At 42.4% G+C, this 24,832-nt stretch overlaps 1 protein-coding gene and 1 long non-coding RNA gene across 2 annotated transcripts; one reads left to right on the top strand and one right to left on the bottom strand.

Annotated features, from left to right (window-relative positions):
• Positions 1-1,531: 1,531 nt before the first annotated feature.
• LOC125376765 lies at positions 1,532-1,874 on the top strand. Its single transcript, XR_007219249.1, has 3 exons — positions 1,532-1,570; positions 1,640-1,673; positions 1,743-1,874. It is a non-coding gene; the product is annotated as an uncharacterized LOC125376765 (long non-coding RNA).
• A 47-nt stretch (positions 1,875-1,921) lies between these two features.
• Positions 1,922-24,808, bottom strand: LOC124121151 (lateral signaling target protein 2 homolog). Its single transcript, XM_046484131.2, has 12 exons — positions 24,622-24,808; positions 19,953-20,231; positions 14,813-14,962; positions 13,495-13,547; positions 9,906-9,995; positions 9,609-9,698; positions 9,302-9,403; positions 7,111-8,478; positions 5,444-5,604; positions 3,787-4,035; positions 3,203-3,306; positions 1,922-2,259 (listed from the first exon to the last, which is right to left on the bottom strand). The coding sequence occupies exons 1-12, from the start codon at positions 24,655-24,657 to the stop codon at positions 2,131-2,133; spliced, it is 2,811 nt and encodes a 936-aa protein (XP_046340087.2). The 5' UTR covers positions 24,658-24,808; the 3' UTR covers positions 1,922-2,130.
• Between the last annotated feature and the right edge of the window lie 24 nt (positions 24,809-24,832).

Raw genomic sequence — 24,832 nt, 5'->3', positions numbered from 1 at the left:
TCAGTATATGAAAATATTCTCTTTATACAAATCTCTCGAACCCAGAGTAGAGCAAAGTAAATATATATATATACAATTGAACATTTATCACAGTTAGTTCAACATGTTCAGTAGGTGAAATACTCCCGTATCACCCACTACAGCAGTGTTAGAAAGACAGTGTTGACACAGTTGCAGTGTCGGATTGAAGTGACACTCCCAGTTCCTCCTCCCTCAAGCTTTGTTCCCCCTAACTTCCCCCTACCCCCTAGCTGTGTCCCCCCTTGCTGTTCCCCCTACCCAGTAGCTGTGCCCCCCCTGCCCAGTAGCTGTGTCTGCCCTACCCCCTAGCTGTGTACCCCCTTCCCCCTAGATGTGTCCCCCCCCCTTCCCCCTACCCCTAGCTATGTCCCCCTACCCCTAGCTGTGTCCCCACTTCCCCCTAGCTGTGTCCCCCCTACCCCCTAGCTGTGTCCCCCCTTCCCCCTAACTGTCCCCCCTTCCCCTAGCTGTGTCCCCCCTGCCGCTACCTGTTCCCCCTACCCCCTAGCTGTGTCCCCCTACCCCCTAACTGTGTTTTCAAAGAACACTAATCAAATATGTGTAATACTTTTAATAACCCTCCCTCCCCTGGTCTTATTTTGGGTGACCCTCCCCAGACTCCCTCTGATCAGAGGGAATAATAACTAAATGACCGGTCCCTAGATGCAGATTGGAACCAAGTTAAGTGCCATCATGTCACGGTACCAGTTTACAATTACGACCTAGGTGAAAGCACAGGTATGGTGCTGACAGACCAAGGATAATAATCAGGGCAAATCTTGGATTTGAACCCAAGATCAGGGGAACATTGCACAACTAAAGAACTGTGAGCAAACTTAAGTGATATACACCACTAGGCCACCTGGGCCCTTACTTAACATGATTAAGTAATCGTAATTAGAAATAAATACCAAAGCATACAGCTAGCATACCACACTCTCAACCCAAGTACAAATGAAAGAGTAAGTTTTATCAAAATAGTCCTACTCTTCATGATAAAAACATCAATCACTCCATTGTAAAATATCCTTGATGGGTGCGAGTATAAACAGGTTCGTTTTGATTGGCTGGCGATCCCTGGAGCTGCAACAACCGCGACCTGGACACCAGCTGCAAGGTGCAGTGTTAACTCACTAGGAGCAAGCGGCTCCATGTAATTCAGGCTATGGAGCCGTTCATTCCACACTGATGTTGCAGGCTCCTCGCTCTGGAATTGATAGTCACATTGTGCTGGGCGGCACTATTGCTCTAAGTAGGCAGCCAGGCCTGGCGGTATGTCATGAGGAACAGCTGAAAGGTATACAGCTGCGCAAGCTTGTTCATATCTAATCGGTAGCCCTGCTATCACGATGGAGGTTATTGGTTGGTACATGAGGAATATATGTGTTAAAGCGTAGGACAGTAAGATGACTGGCTCTACTAGTTGGTTATGTATATATTGCCAGAATGACGTAACGCCATCAATGAGTTGTAACAAGGAATGGTGTAGCCATTTAGTAGGTTGTCCCTGCATCAGTTAATGGTATGGATGTCTCTGTGACAGTTGAAGGTGTGCCTGGACGACTAGGATGTCCCTGTTGAAGGTGTAGCTGGACAACTAGGGCACCCCCTGTTGAAGGTGTAGCTGGACAACTAGGACGCCCCTGTTGAAGGTGTAGCTGGACAACTAGGACGCCCCTGTTGAAGGTGTAGCTGGACAACTAGGGCACCCCCTGTTGAAGGTGTAGCTGGACAACTAGGGCACCCCTGCTGCAGGTGTAGATGGACAACTAGGGCACCCCTGCTGAAGGTGTAGCTGGACAACTAGGGCACCCCTGCTGCAGGTGTAGATGGACAACTAGGGCACCCCTGCTTCAGGTGTAGCTAGACAACTAGGGCACCCCTGCTGCAGGTGTAGCGGGACAACTAGGGCACCCCTGCTGCAGGTGTAGCTGGACAACTAGGGCACCCCTGCTGCAGGTGTAGCTAGACAACTAGGGCACCCCTGCTGCAGGTGTAGCTAGACAACTAGGGCACCCCTGCTGCAGGTGTAGCTGGACAACTAGGGCACCCCTGCTGCAGGTGTAGCGGGACAACTAGGGCACCCCTGCTGCAGGTGTAGCGGGCCAACTAGGACGCCCCGGCGACAGTGAACGGAGTGACTTGGAACATGAAGCAACGGTTGCACACCCTGACAGGCTTCGCGTGTCCATAGTGAGGCAGCGGAACAGAGTTGGAGGAACAGCGCCCACAGAAGATCTGAAGCAGAAAACAAGGCTGTCAGAAAGTCAATTCACAACCAAGGTTGATCTGTTTATTCTATTGTTCTTAATATTTGCACCAACACTGAAGTGAATATTGACAGCTCTAGATTTAGCTGTAGTTACCTTATCTCTGTGATGCTCCCTATCAACGATTCTGAGGTTATCTTGTTGTTATGTGCTGTTCCATACAGTTTTCGAAATAGATTCCCTATTCGGAATATACAGTACTAACAATCCTGCCATAAAGTACATGAATTGCAATCCCCCGAAAACTGCAACACGATTCACTTCCTGAAATACTTGCCTTCAATTATGTAAAAGCATACAAAACGTTTCTGGATAACAACCGCTTTATCTGTAACAGCAACATTGGGTATAGATGCTTATACCGTTGTCAACTTCGACATCCATACCATAGAGCAGCGTTAGAAACTAACAGTTTTCATCCACTAGTCCTTATAACGATAACATATAGCAAAATCCTTGAAAAGGGCAAATCTATACTTGTCCTTAGGTTACCCTAACTATTGGGCAGTTTGGCAAGGACTACAGGACTAGTGTCAATTTCTAACACTGTAGAGTGAAACAGGTCGGCTGGAGGCACCTCAAAATTTCATTCCCTAAGAGTTAGCTGCCTTTGATCATCCTCATGGTTAATCATACAAGGGGATCGACACGATAGGACATGGGTGGGTCTACCTGTCATAGTAGGTTATGTATTTAATGTACGGAACATTGTGATCACTGGAAATTATTTTTGCCGCTGTAAACGACGTTACAGTATAGATCCTCATACCGCTGTCAACACTGCAAGGATCATTACCAATGTCGCTATTGCAGTTATACGCTCTTCTGAATAAGTCTCCAAAACAGAAAGTCACATGTGTCTAGCAACTCTATATTAGGGGGCTGCCCAACAGTCAGTCCTGCCTGCATACCTTGCCACAGTTCCTGCAATGGTGTCGTCGTCTCACGAAGGTGAATGGTATTCTACACGCCATGCACAGTGGCGACACCTCGTCCGGCACCCAGTGTGGAGGATCTGAAACCACATCATTGCTACATTAGCTAACAGAATTGTTAAAAACAAATTCATATCTGTCATCTTTATTTAATTTCTAGATTTGTGTGTGTAACTGCTTGTTCTGGTCCAGATTTAACCCAGTTTTATAGCGCTAACCTGGCTGAGATACCATGCTGAGGTTTAACGTAGACACTCCACTCAGCCACATGATATCGACTCCTAGCTGACCAGTTCCTGTTTTATTCCCTTAATACCAAGCAGGGTAACAATAAGTACCATTATTCAGCTTGGGATCAAACTACTGACCATACTCTCTCCGGACAGATGCTCTATCCACTAGACAAGAAAGGGGGATGACAACATGATTAACACATCACACTGTTGAGGTACAATGACACACGATCGGTTATGTTTTTTTTTGTCTTTTGAACCATGACATTTTGAATATGCACATCTGTTTAAAAGTTGGTCTGACTTTAATCAATTTTCAAATCTGACCGTGTGTTGGGTGTGTGTGCTCCTGGGTTTCACTGCTGTGGCCGTTGGATAAATATTCTTGATTTTCGATGTGACTCCTGACCCTGGTAGGGGAACTCTCGTTGGATGAACTTGCAGCCGCCTCATCATCAACATCCACATCAATATTGTCATCATTAATGAGAGGCTCAGCGCAGTTCATGTCAAACACAGCACGCAAAATGTTTCGCAGATCACTGGCAAAGTTGGTCTGAAGTTGGTCCGCTACACCTGCAACAATGTCATAAGTGAGAGAGGGAGCAAGCTGGGAACAACGCCGCCCTCTAAGTAGCGACCATTTTGGTGGCAAAATGCAACTTAAATCTATGATTGGCGACCTAAATTTATCTACTCCTCGCCACTTCGCAACCCAAAAGTAAACATAACTGGCGACAATATCTGTTGGCTCCTAAAATATTCATGTTAGGAGCCACTGGGCTCCCTTACAAAAAACCAAACTTAAAGGGCTCTGCTTTAAACAGTATTTCACAGGGTGTGAGCAAAATACAAAAAGATCCAAAACTGATGCAGGTCTTAGATGTTAATGAAACAAATGAGCCTGGGTTTAGTGCTGACAAAACCAAGGATCATGTGGGCAAATCTGGGTTGGTTGGTTGGTTTGTTGTTTAACGCCGCACTCAGCAATATTCCAGCTATATGACGGCGGTCTGTAAATAATTGAGTCTGGACCAGACAATTCAGTGATTTATATCATGAGCATCGATCCACGCAATTGGGATCGATGACATGCATCAACCAAGTCAGCGAGCCTGACCACCCGACAAGCAGAGTCACCTTTTACGGCAAGCATGGGTTGCTGAAGACCTATTCTACCCCGGAATCTTCACGGGATTGGGCAAATCTGGGATCCGGTCCCACAATCACATGATTCTAATCAGCATTAATAATTGTCAGGTATGGTCCAGGGGTAGACACATGATTTCTATTCAAGTCACCCAGAGCTTACTTCAGACAAGTGTCTCATGTAACAGATGTCTTGAGTAGAAGAAGGTGAGGTGAAATGGGGTTGAACGTCGCGTCCAAGATTATTGCACTTATATAGCGACGTGCATGCACGTGTGTGTGTGTGTGGCTGCTTGTACTAGACTGGACTGATGCCGATTTATAGTGCCAGCTCACTGAGATACCATGTCGCAGTTTAACATGAATACCCCACTCAGACACAGTATACTGACTCCGAGCCGACCAGTCCTTGTTTCAGCCCCTTAATGCCAAGCGCCAGACAGGGTAACAACAAATACCATCTTTTAACGTCATTCGGTATGATGCTGCCGGGGATTGAACTCCGGACCTTCCGCTCTCCAGGCTGACCTCTACCACTAGACCAAGGAGGCGGTCTTGAGTAGAAGAACTTTAGTCTTGGCACTATCCCTGCAGTGTATCCACATTTGTTTGTTGCCTAACTTCACACAATGTTACAGTGGCCCGCAAATAGTAAAGCCTGGACCAGACACACCACTGATTGATATCACAACATGTACAAGGCAATCAACAATGTCACCGACTACCCCATCCATTCGGCTGCATCATACCACAATGGCAGTCTCTACGGGGACTCTCCACAAAATACACTTATACCTCAAATATAGGCACCTGCATTTCTGAGTCTGAGTATTACCTGATATACAGACGAAGAGCCGATGAATCATGTCGCTGCTGCTGCGGAATCGAGATCGTGCCTCATTGCGTGAAGCAAGCTCCGCTGCCTGTATCGCCAGGGCGATTTCCTCATCGTCATGGCATTCCGAGTTGTAGGAGCTGGTCTCACTGCTGGCACAGCTGGACAAACAAGGGACGTGGTTACAGCAGTCACATGACAATTCTCTCATGACAATTGGAGGTTAACACTGCAATATTCCAGATATGTGATGAAGGTTTGTAAATAATTGAGTCTAGAACAGACAATCCAATGATTGATATTGTGAGCAAAGATCTATGCTGTCGGGGTATGATGACACACAATCAACCAAGTCACCGAACCTGACTTCTCCGATTGATTCAGTCGCCTCTTACAACATCCATAGATTGCTGGTGACCTACTCTAACAGGGAATCCCCACAGGGTGACAATGACAGGATGGCCATGATAGTAAACCACATGTAGTTACAGGGCTCCAGATCAATTTTAGGATCAGGAGTACGTACTCAAAATAGGAGTACTGGCAAAACTAAAGAGTACACTTAGAGAATGGAATGTAATGGATTAATCTTGTATTTCATTTAAGATATGCACCACAGCATTGCTCCTATCATGCAAAGAGGTCAATAAACAATACATAATACTTTTTATGCTGTACATGCATGTCTGTTGTATAATGTGCACCCCCCTCCATGGTATTCAGTATTTTGGGGAGAAAAATTCGAGTATTATGAGCAGACTTTTTTTAAGACGTATCCCTTCAGTAATGTCAGGTGAAAGAACAGGGGACAAATTGACATTTGAGAAAAAACATAACGAGACAAGATGATTTATCGTTTAAATTGTATTTCCTGTTCTAATAGGCATTGTTTTACATGCAGAGATAAAGATTACAAGCTGCTTGAAATCAGAATATTATTTTAGGGAAATACGTCTATAAATGAATGTTATGCCGTACATGTATGCTGTGACACGTATCGGATACGTTTTCTAAATTATCACGCACTGTATCATGCATATTTCAACCATACATACGCCCAAATAGCCTTTATCTGCAGCCCTGTGGTTATTGTTTTCAAATATCATTGAGAGATGTCTTTAACAAATAAACATTTTACATGCTTAAGTCTGATTCTGTATTATGATTTATTGTGACAATTTGTGATGGTTGATAATCTTTGGAATTCCAAGATAATAATGTATATTTTAGGGTAAAAATGTCATTTCTACTTATCCTGACTGATACTAATTACTATAGCGTATGAGTCAGAATAAGGTGAAAAATATATTATACTTGTTTATATTCAGTTAGCTGCTGAGATAATAAGCGGTTTGCTGAAGCTCAACATATCCAGACATTGGGTGAAAGTATTTGTGTTAACATACTTAATGACAGTTCAGATAAAACAAGTAATTCATGGAAGTAACACAACATACTGATCATTATCATGATCATAAATGTGAACAGTGTCAGTGGTGAAATAGTACTTATGTCATTACTGACAATGCCTTCTACACAGATATTTCTTGACGATCAGTTAGGCTGGAAGAGGCTTTATATCACGGACAAAAAGTTATGAGTCTCTACCAGTCTCAACATCAACCCCAAACTAACTACTCCAACTCAATCATTCTTCACTGACGTACCTCTCCTTCTCCCAGTCTCCATCGCCATGGACACTGGAGCCACCACTTCTACAGCTGGAGCAATTTGAGCTAATACTCTCGGCATAGCGGAGCCGTTGCACACTCGATACCGGAAGTCGCTCTGGAGTTCCCTCCCCTGGCTCCCCACTGTGAGCGGCAACCTTACTGTGGAGTTTATCTAATGCATTGCCATGGTTACTGCCATTATTGGAAGTCTTGCAACTTTTCTTGTCTTTTCGTGATTTCCTAGACCCTGTGGCTTGAAGTGTAGATTTTGAGCGTGAAGAGTGTCCATGTTTGGACAATTTGTGGGATTGGTCAGTATCGTCCAGTCTGTCGGAACTATCTACTATCACAGAACAGCCGGGGTGGACTGGAGATGATTCAAGAGAGGTGGAACTGGTGACTATTGCACTATCACCCACAACATTGTCTGTGTCGTGAGCTACGAGATCACAGGCAGCCTCTAACTGATTCACACAATCACTCAACATGCTGACGGAATCCGAGCCACTTTCATCATTTGGCTTTGGGCTCAGCGAGTCACTCAACATGCTGACGGAATCCGAGCTACTTTCCTCAGCCCGCTTCATGGGATTGGAAGACACAGAACACCCTGATGGAGACAGAGAAGGACTGACAGACGAACTCACAGACGGACTGACAGACAGACTTGCCGAGTCTACTACAGTTGTCTCAACGATGTCATTCACAATATCTGCACACATCTGCCTAATACTATGTGACACGTCAGCAATCACTGATGGCTTACTACTTTCACCAGTCTCCATCGCCTCCAAACTAGCAGAGTCATCAAGGGAGGGACAAGTTTCATCCCTCGCTAACTCTGCCAGAGTTCTCTCCCCCTGAGAATTGGTCGTGGTAAGAGTATCATTCAATAACGGTTGTGATTCTGTGGACGACACTGTCGTAATGCTGTCAGAAGTGCTCACATTCTCGCTATGCAGCCCGGAGTCATTGCTCTCACTCTTGTTCAACAAACACTCCTGCTCTTGCTGATCCTCAACGTCCAAGCTGTTTCCTCGCGATGCAGCGATCACAGTTGCACATGACGTCGAGGCAGACATGGTCCCAACGGGGAACTCTGTCTGCGCGACAGGGGTGACAGGACTACCAGAATTTGGTGTGTGCACAAGAATCGGCCCTCCCAAGGTGTCCTCATACGACACCCCACCCTGCCCATCCTGGTTCTTGTCAGCGTGGAGTTTCATGAACTCGGTCTGGGTAAAGCCCTCCACGGATTCTATGGTCGGCTGGAGACTGGCTAGGAATGTTGGTTCTTCCGCCGAGCACAGCGCTCGCTCCAATGTCACCATCTCCTCAGGTGACAATGTATACAGCAGCTCTCTGAAACACAAGGACGAGGTGAGAGTGATGAATTGTACCATACTTTGGCTGTAATGATTCATCATGTGCGTGTGTATGTGTCTTTGTGTCTCTATGTGTGTGTGTCTCTATGTGTGTGTGTCTGTCTCTGTGTGTGTGTCTGTCTGTCTGTGTGTGTGTTTGTGTGTGTCTGTGTCTAGCAATATTCAAGCCTGGAAACAATCAATTTAGGACCAGACAATCCTTTGATTGACATCATGAGCATCGATCAACACAGCTGATACAATGACATGCATCAACCAAGTCAGTGACCCCGATCATCCGATCTTATTCACCGCCTCTAACGACAATCATGGGTTGCTGAAGACCGATTCTAAACCAGATCTCCAATAACAGGCCAACCATCTTCCCGAGGCAAGGGAGTTAACCGACTGTAAATGTCCAGTTTCCACCCTTGCAGAAATAGGCTGGATTTTCGTGTCTCGATCGTAGCATAACCAGTGTACTTTCTATTTCCCCTCTATTGACCAATCAACATCGACCTCTCACTTGCAATTGCCATATGCGACTTGCGATATCACTTGCAATTGAATCAAACAAAATGGTGGTGCCCAATTAAGACGATCTCATCCATAATCAAGATCTTCATTGGAATAAAGGTCTTACTTCACGAAGAGCATCAAATCATTTGAACACCTTGATTAAAACATGCAAAGATTTGGATAATATCTGTCTATGCCCAGTTGATGGTGCACATGCCCTGCAAAAAGTGAATGTTGATTTCGTAACGCATGGAGACTAGAGGATGCAAAGGAGGCTTGTAGTCAGAATTTCTGTAACGTACCTGATCTTGAATAGGAGGGTTTGGAATGGGCGGAACATGTCTGACATGTTCCATGGATCGTTGTCTGGATTCAGCGGGCCTTCACGGAACACAACCAGCCCACTACAACAACAAATAATCTTGAAACATTGCCTCCATGTACACACTCTACAATGAGACTGAACATTTTTCATTTTTATGAGGACCCCCTCACCTGATACCAGTTACTCATGATCGGTTATCTTAGCTCACCTGACACCAGTTACTCATAATTGGTTATCTTAGCTCACCTGACACAAGTCACTAATGATGGCTTATCTTAGCTCACCTGACAATAGCAAGACGAGGGATGGTGAACATGAGTGCAGGGTCGTACTCATCAATCATATCCTGGGTCAGCAGCCCCACTTTGAGCGCCCTGAAACAAGATATATGACTAACAAACCTGTGACTTTACAGAAAAAAACAAAAACTGGTCAGTGTTCATCATCTCAACAAGAACTTGCTATCCCAGTAATTAAGTCATAAGGCAGCCAATACGAGTTACACAAACCTATCTAGCAATTCATCACTGGACAGAATACAACCCCCTGGACCCAATGTAGGCTGGTTCTCGGGCACCTACCTGTGTACAGTCTCGGAGAAGAGCACCGTGATCTCCTGTATCGTGTCGTACTCCTTCATCGTCTTCACCGGCACCATCGCACTCACATAGCTGTGGGAATACAACACAACATAAACACAATTGAACGCAGTGGAAGGAGGCTGGTTATCCTGAGCATGATTTGGGACATGTTTGACATAGATTTTCAACTAATTCTGTACTGCAATTAGGATCTTTCTCATGCTAAAAATGTCCAAATATTTAACATTCATGAGTGAATGTCAACAATTTGTTTTACTGTCAATATTTTTTTTATCATGTTCTATTCCCAGTCTCTTCCTTTCTTGTGATACATTATATTGGAAATGAATTATTGTTATATGTGTAGTTTATATTGTGTGTGAGTGAGTATGGTTATATGCCGCTTTTAGCAATATTCAAGCAATATCCCGGCTGGGGATACCAGAAATGGGCTTCACACATTGTACCCATGTCGGAAATCAAACCCAGATTTTGGGCGTGATGAGCGAATGCTCTAACCACAAGGCTACCCAACCGCCTGTAAGTAAATATAACTTGTACAACTTTCCACTTTATGTGAATAAAATATGTTTAAATACAAATACATCTCAGACAGCTAGCCACATAGAGAGACCGATACACATGTGTGTGTCGCACAATATATACTGAGTGAGAGAAATACATAAATACTGACACAAGTTTCCTGACATTAGTATGATACACACCAGATATGGGGCTTATTCCCTATTCTTCAACATGTGTGTCCATCACAACAAATCGTCCACAAAAACGTTTTTGTTACGGAGGGAGACAACTCCATGAAAACATAATCCATGCATACCACTAAGAATATCTCGTTGGTCAGAGACGAATGTGACAAGGCAGAGATCCCCAAGACTAGTACAAACAGTGTACATGTAATGGCAACAATTATAGGCAACCATGTCATCATGTACTGTGATATCTATTAACAAGTCAACAATAACGTTTGTATAACGTTAAGTGTACGTCAGTAATACATCAACGTCAGTATTACGTCAACAACTATGTCAATATAATAATACGTCAACAAGGGTGGTAAGGTGAAATGGGATAAAACAGCGTGTTCAAGGTTATTGCAATTACAGCAACATGCATGCATGTGTGTGTGTGTGGCTTCTTGTACAAGTCCGGACTAATTTTATAGTGCTAGGCCACTGAGATAGCATGCCACAGTTTAACATGAATACCGCACTCAGACACAGTACAGTAACTCTGAGCTGACCAGTCCTTGTTTTTTAGCCCCTTTAATGCCGAGCAGGGTAACAACAAGTGCCAACAATGGTTGGTTGGTTGGTTGGTTGGTTGTTTAACGCCTCACTCAGCAATATTCCAGCTATATGACAGCGGTCTGTAAATAATCGAGTCTGGACCAGACAATCCAGTGATTAATATCATGAGCATCGATCCACGCAATTGGGATCGATGACATGCATCAACCAAGTCAGCGAGTCTGACCACCCAATCCTGTTAGTCACTTTTACGACAAGCATAGTCACCTTTTACGGCAAGCATGGGTTGCGGAAGACCTATTCTACCCCGGAATCTTCACGGGTCGCCAACAATGGCATCAGCATTATGTCAACAATTGTGTTTGCAATGAATCAGCAAAGCCGTAGGTGAGTCAAATCAAGATCACAAATGTCTATCATTGTTTGAACCCTATCACACAATTCACCACAATCAGCTTCCCCCTGGCATCTGCAGGTGGTGAAGCTGACAAGACTGGGACAAAGCACATAAGTCCAGAGATTGGACAACACTGTGACATAAGACTGATGAGTAGTCACACACTGCTCCACAGCCAGCAGTGCATGGTCCTTTCATGTCACGAGTGCATGACCGTCCACAGCAGCCTGTATGACCCAATCCTATCTGCCTATTTTTACCCATAATGTCACAAAGAGGTCATATTGTTTGATATAAAAGATTTGTTTGATCTTAACAAGAATCATTTTATCTTTCCATACTAAATCACTATTTAGAGTCTTGTCCAAATAATAACTTTAGAAATCTCTTCATGTGTTGACACTTAATTCAACTAACACATTAAAGAGTCTCCTTTTAATACCTGGTTCCAAATATCTCAGCAAACAGCTATCCTTGTTTCAGTTCATCAGAAACACAAGAGGGAAGGGACCCATAATGCTCACAAAAAGAACTTTTTTGTTTTTGGTCTGTGTCCAACCGGAATCCCCTGATCAAATAAAACACTGGCCATCTTGCTCTAATGAATCACCAGGTTGCCCTATTTCTTACTGAGTCGCCATGACAAAACTTGCCCCTATTTCTCAATGAGTTGCCATGTTAAACTTGCCCCTATTTCTCAATGAGTTGCCATGTTAAACTTGCCCCTATTTCTCAATGAGTAACCCTGTAAAAGCTATTATCAATAGGAATGATGGGCCCCCGAGGTCTGTGTGACTGTGTGTGACCCTGTGTGACCCAGTGTGACCCTGTGCAACCCTGTGGTCAAGTGGTGCTGTTAGGCAGCCTGTGATGCAACAGGACATCCTGTGACCAGTGCCTGTGACATGTGATGGTCTTCTAGCGAGCCATCACTTCCTGGTGCGAGACACCGGTCACTTCCGTCAACATCACACCAACAGGATGGGTTGACACTGCCCGTCATGCCACAGACTTCAAACATGACATGGTCAGTGATTGCTTCAGGTTGTTTAGTCTTCTTGTCTGAGTGTTTGAACATTAATATATTTGCAGGGCTACAGATAAATTTTGTAACCACTGAGTAATTACTCACACTGTATCATTCACATTGGGTATTCAGAGTTTTCATTGGGTATTCAATATGTTTACTCTCTTGGATCTAGTCTGTTGGATATGTTTACACCAATGAGTAGACATTGTTCTTAATTATAATACTTGTAATGCTGTTTTAGGTGACTTTTAATTTGTATCTGTCTGTGTGCTGCCCCAAGTGTCCAAGATGTCGCATAAACTCGCAACAGCGATACACATATCTATTTAACAATAAGCAAGATGTACCACTTGAATATTTGCTGCTACCACCAAGACCAAGACTCTAATCAGGACATATTGTCTAACTTGTTTATGTCTTTTTTCATACATGTCAACCACATGTTGATGTTATCACCATGACAACAGGATGCTGTATTCTCGTGGTCCTTTCATGTCACTACATTACACATCTTTGTGTCTCATCCCAAGGACAGCCAACTGAGATACCATGCCGCAGTCGTATGAGGCGACTATCCTTGTTGTAAGAGACGACTAACGGGATCGGGTGGTCAGGCTCGCTGACTTGGTTGATGCATGTCATCAATCCAAATTGCGTGGTTCGATGCTCATGATATTAATCACTGGATTGTCTGGTTCAGACCGCTGTCATATAGTTGGAATATTGCTGAGTGTGGCATTAAACAACAAACCAACCAACTTAATATCATTAAGGTCTAGTGAGGGCCACTATTGTAACAGATTATTATATTTGTTGAGAAAATGATTCATGTCATGTAGTCAGGGAATATTCACACTTTTTAACTATCAAAAGACAATAATCTATACAAACCTGAGCTCAAATTCTGCAAATAATTTGTCGAATATAATAAGTGCTTCTTTGATCTGAAAGAAAAAACAAAAACATCAATATCAGGCAGGAAGACTGAAGACGTTAAACATGGTGACATTTGAAGTCATTGTAGACATAATATATATACTGGGGAGAATAGAATATATGGATGATGAATTAATAATGGCACTTAACAATCACAAGCCGGTAGATTATTGATTCATTGGATATAGTGTTACAGTTGTGCAGGTGATGAATATAACTGCTCTCACACAGGAAGAGAATACCAGTACAGATCAACCCATTGATCTCTACACCAACAATACATCTAACCAACAATACATCTAACCAACAATACATCTAACCAACAATACACCAGTACTGAAGGGTCATCCTTTGTACAGTCACTTCTCAGGGTTATGATCAAATTATGAGTCTCGCTGTACTGCTTGTTTTCCACTATCAGCATGGTAAGACCAGAACATATTTTGTTTTGGTTTACAGATTTTTGGGCCAAATATTCAGGTCAGTAGGTCAAAAATAAATAATTAAAATTCACAATTTCAGTTATTTGTGTTTGTATACATTTATTATATACCTCCTGATCAAGCGTATTACAGACAGCATTTCAAGGTTTCAAGATTAATCCATTACAACTGATCACAATGACTTATGAAACCTGGATTCAAGGACAAGATGATAAATACTTTCTGACCATGGTTCATCCTATTGTTTATTCAGTGGTATGATCAAGTCATGTGATCACCAACCACAAAGGGGTGAGTATCCTAGCCTCTACAAAACAGCCATAAACATCTTCAGCATAAAGTGATAGGCATCACGTACCCTAAGGAAGAGTATTTATGGATGTCAACTTCTTCATGGCGAGGAACACGTTTCAGAGTATATATAATACTTACTCCTTCATCAGTAAACATATACTTCAAAACATTGTGTTCCTCATCATAAAGAAGTTGACATGCATGATTCTCTTCCTGATGTGTATCACTTCTAAATGCCTTTCATGAAGACCCGGACTAGAATAGGTCTTCAGCAACCCATGCGACTAAAAGGCGACTATGCTTGTCGTAAGAGGTAACTAACAGGATCGGAGGGTCAGGTTCGCTGACTTGGTTGAAGCAAGTCATCGTATCTCAATTGCATGGATCGATGCTCATGATGTCCATCACTGGCTTATTTGGTCCAGACTCGATTATTTACATTTACAGACTGCCTTCATATAGCTGGAATATTGCTGAATGTGGCGTCAAACAGCAAACGCTCACTCACTCACTCACTCAAAGACTTGATCACTTACCCTGTCTGTGTACTCGTGGATGTTCTTGAGACACTGCTCCCTCAGGATAGTCCGGAGACTATCCAGCATCTTGGTGAGTGCCCGCGCCAAGGGCCGCATGCTGGCACTCTCCGCCTCGCGGTTCATGATGCTTGACCCCGCCGCCAGACACTGAAACATCCACCACAGGCCATCACAGTCAACATCCACCACAGGCCATCACATTCAACATCCACCACGTTCAACATCCACCACGGCCCATCACAGTCAACATCCACCACGGCCCATCACGTTCAACATCCACAACTTGTTCTGTACAGTTTCCAAAATGTAACTGCTCGAATGCAATTAGACCATTATATGTTATTATTACCCTTTGGGTTGATAAAAATTGTATGTGCACTAGTGCAAATATCACTTCACCTACACCAGCGTATTGTTGACGTCATTCGAATCATATTGTGGTTTTCTAGGACAATGGTTGTGATCAGAGCATTTTTCTAAAGGGGAGCTAAAAAATATTAAGAAATAATGGGTAATATAGAAATTATTACACTCATATGTGTGTCATACTGAATTCTGACACTCGATTCGTAAAATCAGTAAGACACACCTGCTCGTATAATATCCTCTATCGATTACAGCAGTCACTGGATCAGTGTGCACACGATTTCATTGTCAGCTCCCTTGGCAGTATACAACCCAAGAAGCCTGCTAGAATATTAACAGTAATATTACCATCACCTCCTACCGGGTACCCATTCATTGCAAGGTGAACAGAGGCATCCTCTGAACAAAGTCATTTGCCTAACACTTGTTACATGTGCTTCAGTTTGGGGCAGGGCTGAAGCCCTGGAAACTCAGTGTCAAGCAGCCGAACCCTGGAAACTCAGTGTCAAGCAGCCGATCCCTGGACACTCAGTGTCAAACAGCCGAACCCTGGAAACTCAGTGTCAAGCAGCCGAACCCTGGAAACTCAGTGTCAAGCAGCTGAACCCTGGAAACTCAGTGTCAAGCAGCTGAACCCTGAAATCTCAGTGTCAAGCAGCTGAACCCTGGAAACTCAGTGTCAAGCAGCCGAACCCTGGAAACTCTGTGTCAAGCAGCTGAACCCTGGAAACTCAGTGTCAAGCAGCCGAACCCTGGAAACTCAGTGTCAGGCAGCTGAACCCTGGAAACTCAGTGTCAAGCAGCCGAACCCTGGAAACTCAGTGTCAAGCAGCCGAACCCTGGAAACTCAGTGTCAAGCAGCTGAACCCTGGAAACTCAGTGTCAAGCAGCCGAACCCTGGAAACTCAGTGTCAAGCAGCTGAACCCTGGAAACTCAGTGTCAAGCAGCTGAACCCTGAAATCTCAGTGTCAAGCAGCTGAACCCTGGAAACTCAGTGTCAAGCAGCCGAACCCTGGAAACTCTGTGTCAAGCAGCTGAACCCTGGAAACTCAGTGTCAAGCAGCCGAACCCTGGAAACTCAGTGTCAGGCAGCTGAACCCTGGAAACTCAGTGTCAAGCAGCCGAACCCTGGAAACTCAGTGTCAAGCAGCCGAACCCTGGAAACTCAGTGTCAAGCAGCTGAACCCTGGAAACTCAGTGTCAAGCAGCTGAACCCTGGAATCTCAGTGTCAAGCAGCTGAACCCTGGAAACTCAGTGTCAAGCAGCCGAACCCTGGAAACTCTGTGTCAAGCAGCTGAACCCTGGAAACTCAGTGTCAAGCAGCCGAACCCTGGAAACTCAGTGTCAGGCAGCTGAACCCTGGACACTCAGTGTCAAGCAGCTGAACCCTGGAAACTCAGTGTCAAGCAGCTGAACCCTGGACACTCAGTGTCAAGCAGCCGAACCCTGGACACTCAGTGTCAAGCAGCTGAACCCTGGAAACTCAGTGTCAAGCAGTCGAACCCTGGAAACTCAGTGTCAAGCAGCCGAACCCTGGAAACTCCGTGTCAAGCAGCTGAACCCTGGAAACTCAGTGTCAAGCAGCCGAACCCTGGACACTCAGTGTCAAGCAGCCGAACCCTGGACACTCAGTGTCAAGCAGCCGAACCCTGGACACTCAGTGACAAGCAGCCGAACCCTGGAAACTCAGTGTCAAGCAGCCGAACCCTGGACACTCAGTGTCAAGCATCACTGTCACCCATCCAACTACTCTCCACCACCAATGCTGCATGACGTAACCTGATTTGTGGCCTGTGTGCTGTACCCAGGACCATGTGCCACCACTTACTGATGACACGGAAATTGGAATATGGAAGTAGGAATGTTATGTCCTGTGCTGAAACATGGCGCAAGAGCCGCCACAGACATGATGAAAGACAGATGGAATGCTTGGGTGATCTTCATCCTGCACTACTGGTCTGTAGTCAGTTACAGCATGACAGTAAACAACAGTGAACAATGACAAGAGCTGTACAAATCAATAACCAACATTCTATTGACTTCTACATGGCAGAAGCCAAGATAGAGCTATTGACATCCACAGGGCATTACACCAAGATACAGCTGTTGACATCCACATGGAATTACACCAAGATACAGCTGTTGACATCCACATGGCATTACACCAAGATAAAGCTGTTGACATTCACATGGCACTACACCAAGATACAGCTCCTGACATCCACATGGCATTACACCAAGATATAGCTATTTATATCCACATGGCATTACACCAAGATACAGCTGTTGACATCCACATGGCATTACACCAAGATACAGCTCCTGCCATCCACATGGCACTACACCAAGATACAGCTCCTGACATCCACATAGCATTACACCAAGATATAGCTATTTATATCCACATGGCATTACACCAAGATACAGCTACTGACATCCACATGGCGCTACACCAAGATATAGCTATTTATATCCACATGGCATTACACCAAGATACAGCTGTTGCATGTATAACCTTCCTGGTCATATTCAGCATCATATTCAGAAGATTTTTCGTCTAATAAGTGAGTGAGCAAGTTGGGTTTAATGTTGCTTTAAACAGTATTGCAGTTATATCACAGCTGCCAGCTTGATGTGGGAGGAAAGCTTGAAGTGATAGTGCTGACAAACCTAGAAACATATTCATGGCTAAGCAGGATTCAAACCCACAATCAGAGGTTTCTGGCGTCCCCAAAGGGATGTAACGCTGCATAGCCTGAGAAGACAGGGCCACCCATGCCCCCTCTTATTACATAGGAACTTTTATTAGCAGAACTTCTTAGAAAAACACAAGACTGGCTTCAGACTGGTGGCTACAGAGGCCAAAATTGTCAGAGGTCAGGTGTCTTCCCTCATCAAGTACATGTACAGGTGGTGGTTCAATTAATTAATTAATGTACTCCATGTGATGTCGCTGTACCTCCACAGTCCACTAGTCAAACAAATTTGTGTTTGACAAAACACTTTTTATGTCAAAGGTTCTCCACATTGTTGCTGGCCACAATACTTGGACAATCAGATTTGGACAAATAAATTGTCCGATGACAAACAATTTCTCTGAATTCTGCACAAATGCCACAATACATATATGACACCCATATTATTGAAATCATAATGCACAACAGTGTTGCTCAGTAACACTTGGCTACATGAGATGAGGAACATGGATTAATGCATCATAATTCCCCATCTGTATACAATGGCTAACAATAACCAGGTGTAGGACATGCTGGCTGCTTTCAATAACAGGATAAAGTAGTGGTCTACATTGTCTACAACAAGGATGACAAATCCACAACAGCAGTAGTCCCAAAAACTCACTGAAAGGCAAACAGTAACACCTAGGAAAAGGTGAACACCTGATAACACTGATAACTCCCTGATAATATTGTTCATACTAAATTCGCAAGACTGACAGCCCATTATTGAAACTACTAAAATGCCATAATGGACGATATTCAACATGCTGAAGGTTAAACACAACTACTGATACATTTGGCATGAGTTCATTCTGGGACTATTAACTACAAATCGGTTCGTAATTCTTACCGATATGTTGTCTGGTAAGCTCAGTTAACACAGGGTCCAACACATCAACACTAAACTCTACTAGAAGTGGTACAAAGAGATTAATGAGGTAGTCCATGGTCATGCCAGAAACTAACAGTTTTAGTCCACTAGTCCTCATTATGATCACATACAGCAAAACATTAATGGGCAAAGTTCTACTTTTCCTTATCAATGCTTATGGTACAGGGATTATCCTGGAAATTTTTACCTTTGAGAGACTTGCTGTTTGGCCACTAGAAATAGTTCAAACTTTGTAATTCACGCATGGTAGTCATTCTTGTACGAGGGTACGTTCATGAAAACTCGTCCACCGGTGCCATCATCGGCTAGGCGAATCTCATCTAAAATATGATCGTTTCTGATCTGCAATTTGTAGATTATTATGAAGAAAGAGTTGTATGTATATTAATTTAGTTTTTGTTTTGCTGTCATTTCAAAAACGAAATTTGCTTGTGTTTTGAAACTATTAACTGTGATTGCCTTTTTTTCTCTTGATTTCTGCACATACACACATACATGTAGATCAATGTCTTTGATTTGATTTGATTTCTGTCTTTAGTTTGTAAACACAAACACTTGTTTTGCCTATCGGGGATAAAAAAAAATGTTGCGCACTCCACCATTGTCAGCTGATGCAAAGCTTCATGCAGTGATATAAGAATCGGTTATGCACAGTAAGAGATAGCATGCAATGTTGCGAGTATGCAAATCACGGTTTTGATTTGACAACTTTTGATGACTGAATAAACTACCCTGTATGTTTTTATTGACATTTTTAGGTACCTTAAGATAAATTTATTCAAGCAATACGACATTATTTATTTTTGTAGGTGAAAATGAGATTGTTAATGCAGAAAAAAATATAAGATCTATGCACTGATTGAATGTTGATACGATATCTACGACAACTATGCGAGAATATCGCAGAATCACGGCTTAAGTCAATCCCTGTGGTACCTTAACAATTGGGCAGTTTGGCAAAGATTATAGGACTAGTGCTGTAGACTCATAAGATTTTGACACAGACTTCACGGACTGTGACTTAAGCATCATTGAGTATAATCACAACTAACACACTCATACTTCATGCAACATTGAAATATCAAAACTAACTGACGATTGGGACAAGAAAGTGGCACAAGCATGTCAGCGTCTCTCACCTCTGCCCCAAACCACAGCTGACCTGCTAGGTTTTCCTGGATAACATCGTCCGGGAATTTACAGCGGAAGTCCCGACTGGCTCTCTGGCCCGGCACTGCGTCCTCCATGATGTTCTGTATGGCTGTGAGGACCTTGTCCTGGCAAGCCCGGAGCTGGTTCACCAGCGCAGTGCAACGTTCCGGGTCCTTGCGCCCATCAAAACTGTCCAGCTCTGCTGCTACCATGTTCAGGTCCTCATCAGAATAGAAGAACTGGGCCAGCAGAGAGGTGTCTGTCCTCTGGAACAATGAAGCTGGTCAGTCAATAATATAAACAATATAGGCAGATTGATTTTTTCTTCCTAAACTCTGCACTCCACTACTTTCCAACTATATGATCATGGCGGCCTGTAAATAGGCAAATTTGGACAAGACAATCCAGTGATTGATATTATAAGTAATGATCCAGGGTCTAATCCTTTTGTTTATAAATATGAATGTTATTTTTGTCATATATAAGTAATGCATTTATAACTCAAGTTGTTTTCAATAAAAAGTTTATAACACATTCATAATGTCCAGATTAAGCAACAAGGAAACAAAAATTATGGTGATTAGGGGCATTTTTAAGATTTCACAAAAGTGCTATCCACTAATTTATTTCCTTTTAATTTTCATTAATCGGAAAATGATGATGAAAAGAATTTTAAGTACTATCTATCATTCATCACACATTTCCCGATAATTGTTTCGCTCAGTGGCATGAGAAAATACTGGGTAATTCCTCCTATGAACTGCAGGCCTCAAGGGCCAGATGAAATTTATAACTATCAGCCCGAGAATAAATCTGTCGGCCTCCGGCTGATGTCTATTTCAAACACTGCACTCAGCAATATTCCAACTACATAATGACGATCTGTAAACAATCGAGTCTGGACCAGACAATCCATGATTGACATAAGGGGCATCAGTCTATGCAATTGGGATATGATGACTTGGATCATCAAAGTCAACGAGTCTGACCACCCGATCCACAATGTCACCTGTTAGCGATCTTAGCGCTAAGGTGTTCATAACTCCCATACCCATGTTACCGTAACACAAACTTTTGTTTGTTTGTTGTTTAATGTCACACTCAGCAATATTCCATCTATGTGATGAAGCACGACAGTCATATATAGCCATAAGGTTGTTTTGTACAACGGCACCCTGTTCTGACCTAATTCCCAATGGGGAGCCAGATGGATTGAATGTGGCATACATTGAAGTCGTTTACAAGTGGATCTTAGCAATTTGAGCAAGTCATGGTATGTCAGCTCAATTTGGGAGGAAAGCAATCCAACGAGTAGAGATATGGTTCTGACAAACCATTACAATTAATCTCTGTGAATCGGGGAGCTGAATCATAGGCTTCTGGCAGTGACACACCTACAGGACCCAACTATGCATTGTGAATTGTGGCTTCTCAGACGACTGGGTCACCTTTGCCCTATTGCAAAAAGTGTTGACTTAACACCTGATCTGAATATTACCAGGTCATTGATCCCAGAGAACAAAAGTGTTACTCCATTTTTTAGAATATGGGTCCATAACATTATTGCTGGACTTTCATCACATTCATACTGACTGGCAATGAGGGGATGTTCTCAGCCCTACACCTGGGTATTCAAATCAATCTGTAACACTAGATGTTGGCCAAAGAGGTAACAATGACAATGTTTGTTTGTTTAACGCCCCATTCATCAATATTCCAGCTATATGATGGTGACTATGCTTGTTATGAGAGGCCACTAATGGGATCGGGCAGTCAGGCTCGTTGACATGAATGATGTTCATCATGTCAATCACTGGATTGCCTGGTCCAGATTCGATTTTTTACAGAGTGTCGTCATGATTGTTTATTTCTTTGTAGTTTAATACCGTAGTAAGCAATAATCCAGCTATATGACAGCAGTCTGTAAATAATCAAGTCTCGACCAGACAGTCCAGTGATTGACAACTTTAGCATTGATCCAGGCAATTGAGATACGATGACATGCATCAACCAAGCCAGCGAGTCTAACCAACCGATCCTGTTAGTCGCCTCTTATGACAAGCATAGTCGCCTATTATAGCAAGCATGGGCTGCAGAACACCTTTTCTACAGGCCTCAAAGTTGCAACTAATTTGGTCGCCATGGTGAATGAAATTTCCTTTTGGCAACTAATATTATTTAAGCAGTCACCACTTGGCTACTTGTAAATCAAGCTGGCGACCTGATATCACTAACTGCATAATAGTAGAGACAGAAATGCAATACATTAATAAATACTGACTGACTGAACTAAAATTTCATTATAATTTTTTTTTAAAATCATTATGGGAATTGTGAGGTAAAAAATTAATCGACAATCTTGTTCTTACAACAACGTACTTAACAACAAAGCTGTTGATACACCAAAGGTAGGCATATTATGATATGGTTTAACAGTATTATACATTACTGACTATTATCTTGAAGTTCAGCTCCTTAATTTTTCACATAACTTCTGGAATTTCACATTGGCTACCTGAAAACAATTATTAGGAGCCAATGGCTCCTTGGGAAAAACTTAAACTTTGAGACCTGTTCTACCCCGGATCTTCACCGGACTAGGACAGTGACTCAGTCACATCAAGCTAAAAGATAAGAATCTTCCCTGAGTACTGCTTTAAACCAACAACATGACGACAACGATCTGTAAAGAATTTAGTCTGGACCAGACAATCCAGTGATTGACATCATGAACATCAATGTTTCATCAATGAAACATTAATATAACAGAGATGAAGTGAGCCAAATATTTCACTGAATCTGCAGTCATTTTCTCACAACAGTACAGCAGGCCAAAGCTTGGTCAGCCCACCCAAGGGGTCAGGTCCACTTTCCACATGTTCCAAGGGTCTTTGTTTCTGCACAATGATCTCACCAGGAGTGATCATTTGTTTCGTTCATAAAATGCTTAATTTCACCTTTTTGAAAGAAAGAGTGGCAACTATATATACCTGTTCACAGACTACTAGATGTTTTCAAGCAACGAAGTCAATATTGATAATGTTACAGGTCAATTGTGATTGCGTGACAAGCCACATGATTGACAAAACCTTGTCAGTATTGATATGTCAGCAGTGAAATCTATCTTTTCAGCATGTAATCATGGTATATGGGTTAACATGGGTTAAGCACTGAAATTTAAAGATTCTTAATCAAGGCTCAACAATATGAAATAAGTTCTTTGAAGGGCATTTAGAAGTTGGAGTATTAAGTAAGAATAGGATTTATGGTTGTAATAAAGAAGTTGTTCATCCATAAATCCTATCCTTTCTTAAAATGAAATAAGCATGATAAGGTTGCAACGATTCCCTGGTTCATCACAACAGGAAACTCAAGATGCAGAGCTAGATCTGATCGACATTCTAGCTTTGAAACATACATAAAAATCTATTAACATATTTAACTCATAGGGTACATTGGTATTATGTTTACCTGAATATATGGATATCTGACAAAAATACAAGATTTTATTGTCATATGTATCAAAATTATTCCAGTTTACCATGTGTACACCAGATACCACATTTTGTATTGCACTTTGACTTTCCAGTCTTTCAATCGCAAAATTATCTCAGTATTATCTCTTCACACACCTCATCAGGAAGGTCATGAAAATGTCTGAGACAGTTGGTCTAAAACTTAAAATACAAACAGGATTGTCATAGATGAGCAGTACGTTTTCAAATATTCAAAATTGAACATGTTGAAGGTGATCACTTATTACCAAGCTTTAATGTTATTTGATAATTAGTTAGATGAACATGTCTCACCATGTTCATGTGTGTAATTTACAATGTTTTACACAACAAAAAACAAATCTCTGACATAATCATGATTATTGAATAACATTTTGACATTGTCAGGTCTGATGTTCTGAAACATGTTTTGTCATGTTCATTGAAATGTACCATACTCCAGTTTAAGCTTTAGGCATAAAAGCAAGGCAGAAATATGACATAAGGAAAACAGTATCATAAACATGATAAAGTTTTGCATTTCAAATTAATAAATATTTATGACAATGATTATCTGCAATAAGGGAAATAGATGCAATATATGACAATAGATACATAATCTGTGATCAAATCAAAAAATTGGTGAAAACATAACAATGACTAAGTCATAGTGATTCATCATCAAGCTAGCCTCGTGCTTTTACATCTAACCTAAGAACATTAACCGAGGTGAATCTCATATATGTTATTGATTATTTAAAACATCCAACAAGTTGGGAATTGTTGATTAGGGTGTGGTTGATACTCGCAGGTCACAACATTCACGATGTACACACGATCGACATAGTTATGTTTCACTCTATCATTATTAAATCCAAAAGTTGATGATCCATGTCCAAACTATCCAAAAGTAGGCCAAATAACCAGCAAATAAACAATGAAAACCTATTTATCTTCCTGAGATTAAACTATCATGGAGGGGCATACAAACCCTTAAAAGACAATGGGACTGATTTCATTTGTCACACCAACACTTTAGATATCAAATTACTTCAGTTATCAACATTTATCTTTTCTGTAAACAAATAAAATGGACTGCCAAAACAGACAGGTGCGCGACAGGAGCTAGACTAGCAGGCATTGTGGTCACACATTCGCTTACCTTTGGCCTGTACAGCCATCTTCGAAGAGAATTCATCTTGAAGATGGTAGTTACACTGGTATAGTCCAGAAAGGCGAACTTTCTAAATTACAAAAACTAAGGAGGGAGTTTTCATGCATCACAAAATGATAGTAAGATATGACCAATTCACAAATTCTCGCTAACGTCACGCGTTACGTCAGTTGTCCGCGTGACTTCCGCGGTTTTCGTA

This window comes from Haliotis rufescens, unplaced genomic scaffold, assembly GCF_023055435.1.
Source record: "Haliotis rufescens isolate VD_foot unplaced genomic scaffold, xgHalRufe1.0.p SCAF_75, whole genome shotgun sequence".
In the NCBI taxonomy this organism is placed as follows: Eukaryota; Metazoa; Mollusca; class Gastropoda; order Lepetellida; family Haliotidae; genus Haliotis; species Haliotis rufescens.
This window is presented reverse-complemented; position numbering and strand designations above follow the sequence as displayed.

Bases quoted from the DNA above. Each gene is read 5' to 3' on its own strand.
- LOC124121151 (XM_046484131.2), bottom strand. From the start codon at position 24,657: ATGAATTCTCTTCGAAGATGGCTGTACAGGCCAAAG. The intron at 14,963-19,952 runs GTGAGAGACGCT...TGGATGTTTCAG, and splicing joins AGCTGTGGTTTGGGGCAGAG to TGTCTGGCGGCGGGGTCAAG. The intron at 2,260-3,202 runs GTATGCAGGCAG...TTTCTGCTTCAG, and splicing joins ATTGCAGGAACTGTGGCAAG to ATCTTCTGTGGGCGCTGTTC.